Source organism: Colobus angolensis, unplaced genomic scaffold (assembly GCF_000951035.1).
Source record: "Colobus angolensis palliatus isolate OR3802 unplaced genomic scaffold, Cang.pa_1.0 Scaffold32, whole genome shotgun sequence".
Classification (NCBI taxonomy): Eukaryota; Metazoa; Chordata; class Mammalia; order Primates; family Cercopithecidae; genus Colobus; species Colobus angolensis.
In genome coordinates this window covers 6,794,163-6,800,162 of record NW_012116488.1, presented here as the reverse complement: position 1 = coordinate 6,800,162, position 6,000 = coordinate 6,794,163, and the positions used below count along the sequence as shown (strand labels likewise).

General features: G+C 53.4%; 1 protein-coding gene across 1 annotated transcript in view; it reads right to left on the bottom strand.

Moving 5' to 3' along the window:
- BCL11B (B-cell CLL/lymphoma 11B (zinc finger protein)) overlaps window positions 1–6,000 on the bottom strand; it is an 84,868-nt gene that overhangs the window by 1,369 nt on the left and 77,499 nt on the right. The window contains exon 4 of the mRNA XM_011951589.1: window positions 8–1,092. Within this exon, the coding sequence (XP_011806979.1) occupies window positions 8–1,092 (1,085 nt within the window). The remainder of the gene's footprint in view (window positions 1–7; window positions 1,093–6,000) is intronic.

The window sequence follows — 6,000 nt, the reverse complement described above, 5'->3', positions numbered from 1 at the left end:
CCGGGACCCCGGCCACCCCGCCACCGCCGTTCTCGCGGTTGCGGCTCAGCTCTGAGTCCATGCTGAAGCTCGACTCGGGCCGGCTCTCGTTCTCCAGCAGCAACTCCTCCTCCTCCTCCTCTTCCTCCTCGTCCTCCTCCTCCGGCTCGTGGCCCAGCGATGGGTCGCTCTCATGGTGGCGGAAGTCGCCATCGGCCGCCTTGAGGCCCTCGCCCGCCAGCTCGCTTGTGCCGGGCTCGGGGGAGCTGGCGGCCGAGAGCCCGTCGTCGGAGCGGCCAGCCAGCGAGCCGGCCTTGTGCATGTGCGTCTTCATGTGGCGCTTGAGCTTGCTGGCCTGCGAGCATGCGTGGTCGCACAGCTGGCACTTGTAGGGCTTCTCGCCCGTGTGACTGCGCCTGTGCACAATGAGATTGCTCTGGAACTTGAAGGTCTTGCCGCAGAACTCGCACGACTTGCTCTTGGCCGGCGGCTGCGGGGGCGGCGTGCCGCCAGGGGGCATGGGTGGCAGCGGCGGCGTGCTCAGGAACGGGGACTTGGGGCTGGGCTGGAAGGGGTTCAGGAGCCGGTGCATAGGGTTTCCGCGGCCCGGGGACACGGGCGGCGGCGTGGAGCTGTTGCCCGCCAGCTCGCGAAGCCGCCGCGAGAAGTCCATGGCGGGCGAGTCGATGGCCATGGGGTTCAGGCGCATGACTCGGTCGAAGGCACTGGGGTGCTGGGCAACGAGCCCCATCTCCTCGGCACTGAGGCGGTGCGGGTCCAGGTGGTGGCGCGGCGGGGGGCTGAAGAGAGGCGGCGTGCCCGGCAGGCGGCCCTCGCCGAAGCCCGGGTGGTCCCGCAGGATGGGGCCCGTCATGCGCAGCAGGTTGAAGGGGTTGCTGTCGCCCAGGAAATTCATGAGCGGGGACTGCGCCACGGCCTCCGGCCCGAGCGGCGGCGGGATGGTGAGCCGTGGCGTGAGCGAGCTGCTGGCCGGCCCGGGCTCCAGGTAGATGCGGAAGCCGTGCGTGTTCTGCGCGTGCTGCAGCAGGAACCACGCGCTGTTGAAGGGCTGCTTGCATGTTGTGCAAATGTAGCTGGAAGGCTCATCTTTACCTGGGGAAACACACGGACAGAAAGGCAGAGACAGCGTGAGAAGCGGCAGCGGGGCGCGGGCACCGCAGGGCCACTGGCCTGGGGGATGAGGCCCGGGCCGATCCGGGATCCCAGTGCCCTGCCTGACAGGGACTGCAGGGCGGCTTTCAAGCAGGCCCGGCCTTGTCGCCACCTGGCTGGGGGGCCGAAGAGGCAGGGTCTGTGGGCAAGCGGCCCTGGCCACGTGGGCACCAGCGACTTACTTCAATTGTGTAAAGGCCCGCCTTGCTCTCTCAAAGGAAAGGGATTATGAGCCCCATTACCTCCGAGACCACGGGAGATCGTGTTTGTGAGAATACGATCCAGTAGTAGGAATTCTGTCAAGGCTGGACTGTGTAACAGCCCTGGCAAATGCCAACCCTCCAGGATGCTCCACACCGGAAACTATCTAGGCCAGGGTTTCTCAGTCAAGGCACTAGTGACATTTACATCCTAATTCTTTGGGTGGTGGGCGCTGTCCTACCCACTGCAGGATGTTTAGCAGCATTCTCTGCCTGCACCCACTAGATAGATGCCAGGAGCATCCACCTTCCCCAGCTGCGAGGGCAAAAAATGTCTCCAGCCTTGCCAAATCTTCCCAGGAAGGAGGGCAAGATCACCACCCCCTCTGAGAACAACCAATTCTGATAACATTTGATTCCAGGGAGTTGTACAGAAGCACAAATCGAACTGTACCATCCTGCAAACTTTTTTTTTTTAAAAAGAGAAATAGCTGCAATACCTCTGCAACATTTGGGATTTTTAGCTATAGGAAATTCTCGTGTTTCCTACACCACCGTCTGTGCAGAAAGCACTGTACACCTGAACATGGATTCGTAGGAACAGAAGAAATTTAACATGCCATGAAGACCCGCTACTACTGTGACAGCTGCCCCCACCCGGTGTCCTCACAGACACGCCCAAACACCGCTTGGAATTCCATCTCCAAACCCCCAGGGAAGGCTGGGGCACACTGCCCTAAATGAGTCTTTCAAAGTCCTCTGCCAGAATACTAAGCAATGAATGAACATCCTCACATCTGACAGGGCAGTCAGGATGAACAGTGGCAAATGCTGACGTGTTAGCAACTGGCTCTGGTGACACACACGGGCAGCAAATTGTAGCGGACGCTCGTGGTACGGAGCCAAAACGTCATGGTCTTTGTCCATCACTGAGACTCACAAAATGGAGGCTGAACATTTCCTCCGGAACCCGTCCTGTGGATGCCCTCCTGCACCTGTGGGTGAAGCTCGCCGCTTTTCCAGCATGTACCTCTCCTAATACTCTGCATAAAAGAGACGGTGCAGACAGGACCCGTCTTCCATCATCTAACTCACTAGCTGGGGAAGCAAGAGGAACAAGAATCGCAGCTCAGATCCGGCAGAAGACACGGCATGAGAGATCTTGAAAGACCCCTTTTGTTTTCTCAAACTTTCTTCTACCTGGAAGATTTTAACGCAGATGCTAAAGTCCAGGAGCCACAAGCTCTGGTGAAGTCAAACGTGCAAATGAATGACCATACCCAATATCAGTAAGGTGCCATGGGAAGTGGAGAAAACAGTCCCGTCTCACCCTCTCCACCAACCGATTGCAGGCCTTCTAAAATCCTAGGCAGACAGCATTTTTGTTTTCCACCCACTAATTATGTTTCTGGAAGGCTGCACTCTTAGCAGTGTTTATACGCACATAAACCTTCGTTTGGAAACCATCTTTTAAAAATCAAGTGACTCGGGGACCAAATACCCTGAATTCCATCCAAGGGCTTCAGTCTTGAGTGTGGCCTGTGCCTCTGTCTGAACCTGGGCTTGCCAGTTTCTGAGGGGCCGGGACCTCCCCAAGACATCCCATGTCTGCAGTGTCACGGAAGACTTCATGCTGTCTGAGGGGCAGGGTGGAGATTCCCCCCACGACCTCAGAACCAGTTGGCCCAGGATACCAACACTAGAAACCGAGCCACGCTTTTACGAGTTTGGCATTACATAGGGATTCTTTCCCTCTTCTCTCCTATTCTGTGTATTTGGTGATGAGAAGACAGTGGTAGGGAGGACAGAAATGAAAAAGGAATTCTGAAGTTCGGCCTCATCCCTCTTTTAAAAACACCTCAAGGAGCACCTCTGAGGCTGTCTTCCTTCTCCAGGGTGTCTGGGTCATTTCCCTCTCTCAGCCCTCCAGGTAACTCAGTTCTCCCACGAAGGAGCCCCTAAGGGGAAGCCTCCCCACCTCGGACAGGGCAGGGACGCCTTCCCAAGGCCCTGAGTGGCTGCAACTCTCCCCATAAGGCCACCCCAACACCCCAGCCCTCCCCTTCTGTGCACCCTCAGCGAACACAGGAAGTGCCCAGCTTCTCTGGGGACAGCATTTCTGTCCTCCGCTTATTAGTGAATATACTTGGGGAACAGCAGGCCTTAGCTCAGACAGCCTCACAGGAGAGCTGGCCAGAAGCCATACTTAGATGACTCCTCACACCCTTTTTGGGAACAAGGCAGAATAAATAAATAATAAAAAAAGCAGCTAGATAAACGTCCCTTTCTGACACAGGAGTTAATAACGCAAATGAAGTGCCCCTTCCTCCAGGGTTATAGATCTTCAAATTAAAGATGGTTCCTGTACCCTGCACCGCCCTCAGCCACTCCAATTCATCAATTCACGGCTTTCCATCGCTCTAGTTCCTCATGTTTTCAAGTCAGGCCACCTCCCTTCCCCCAGTCTTTTTTTCATCATCTGTTTCCCTGGGAAGTGCTCCAAAGCACTTCCTGTTTCTTGATCAGGGTGGCCACAGATTTTCTAGAAAGTTCTGTGGCTGGTGAGGAAAGAACATGGCTATCAGAGAAAAATGCAGAGCTCCTAGGCAGGCCAGCAAGGAAGGCGGCTCTACAGCCAAAATGGCCAAGTCACAGGTTTTTCAATGCAAAATGGCAGTTATTGGAAGTCAGGTAGCTACAAGTGCTAAAGAGCTCAAGTGTTTCCACTTCTTGTTTGTTCGCGTTAAATACTTCTGGCTGGGCATGGTGGCTCACGCCTGTAATCCTAGCACTTTGGGAGGCTGAGGCGGGCGGATGACTTGAGGTCAGGAGTTCAAGACCAGCTGGCCAACATTGTGAAATCCCGTCTCTGCTAAAAATACAAAAATTAGCCGAGTGTGGTGGCAGATGCCTATAATCCCAGCTACTTGGAGGCTGAGGCAGGAGAATCGCTTGAACCCGGGAGGCGGAAGTGGCAGTGAGCTGAGATCGCACCGCTGCACTCCAGCCTGGGCGATAGAGCGAGAATCCATCTTAAAAAAAAAAAAAAAAAAGGCTTCTAAAACTAACTTGGAGCAACATAGGGAGGGAGTTACCTGTCCATAATTCACCATCAGGTGAGAAGAGCGATGTTTATTCATCAGGCTGGATTTCAGGGCCACCTGTCCTGCTCGGGAAGCTCTTACTGGACCAGTGTCCGTGAACCTCTTTGGTTCCAATACTTCCCTCTACACAATGGCAAGATTTCACTGCAGGCGATGGCCTCCAGTGCAGGATCTGATGCCTTCCGACATCCTAAAATCGCCCAGCCCTCAGAGGCCCACCCTAGACAACTTTCTTTTCAGCACCCCCCCCTTTCTTTTTTTAATAAAATGTTCATTTCCTTATTATTACTCCATGGTTATCTCTTGCCCAGAAGCAGCCCTGAGCATGAGGCTTGCTGACTTTTAGGAACAGAACAATGTCAGAAAGTCTTTGAAGAGTCACTCAGAACATTTTTCTATTTGAAAACTTGCTAAATATTTTAAACACATGGCACGCAGTCTCGGACGGCTCATTTTTAAGTACAGAAAAAGACCCCCAGTGAGCAGGCTGCTTCTGACTGGGAGCTGGCCCACTCCCCTTCCCGGGACCAGATGTTTCGTGCCTGTCACCCCCCTCCAGGAACTCAGGGTCACCTGCCCACAGGTGAGCTGGAGGCTGCACTGTGGAGAGGGGTGACAACTTTATGCTCAGCCCAGACAGGCTGCTGAGATTCCTACTGATAGGTCAAGGCCTAGATTATTTAGAAGCGATTTACCCAGCAACATCAAGCCTGGCCTACACACCTAGAAACGTCAGCTGCACTTTGCTCACTAAGTCACGCTTGGCGACTCAGACCCAGGGCCTCGTCTTCCCTTGCTTCTTTCGGTCCTCCTTCCTTTCTCAGACGTTTTTTGTATCCATTGACAGAAACTCACACTGGATCTTCTTTGCTCCACTGGCTCTAGACAGAGCTCCTGGACATCTTTCTCAAATGCAATACCCTGGGTCACGAGAACCCTGGACAGCAGCAGTGGGTCCATACCCCTCTGCCTTGGCGTTCCCAGAAGGGGGAATTCAGTCAAGTCATTTAACCTCTCTGAGGCTTGATTTCCTCATCAGTAGAACGGGAATAATATACCTGGCTCTGGAGAGGGCTGGGGAGACCGAATGAGCTCCTGTATGTGGGCACAGCCTATAAATCGCACATGGCTATGCAGGCGTTACGACAGGTTTTGCACGTTTTGCTTTTTTATTATCCATCCTTGTACCTGGCCATGGATGTTTCAGGGATGACTTTCAGTATAACTCCAGCAATAATGAAACCCTGGAGGACATTTAATGCAGCCTGCCTCATGCATTAGAGGTTCTAGGGAAGCAGAAACTTGCAAACATTGAGGAAACGTCATTTTTTATTATGATGCTTGGGAACCGACACACAACTGGACTCTTGCAATGAAATGTGACTCTCCCTCTGCCATTAGGCTTTTTTATGAGCATTTAAATAATTGTTCCTCCTTATTAAGCTGGCTACTCTAATAATACCAGTAAAGGTATCAGAGATGTTCAATAAAAAAACACACCTTTAATTGAAATTATTATCCAATGAAAAGGCCGTAATTGATAG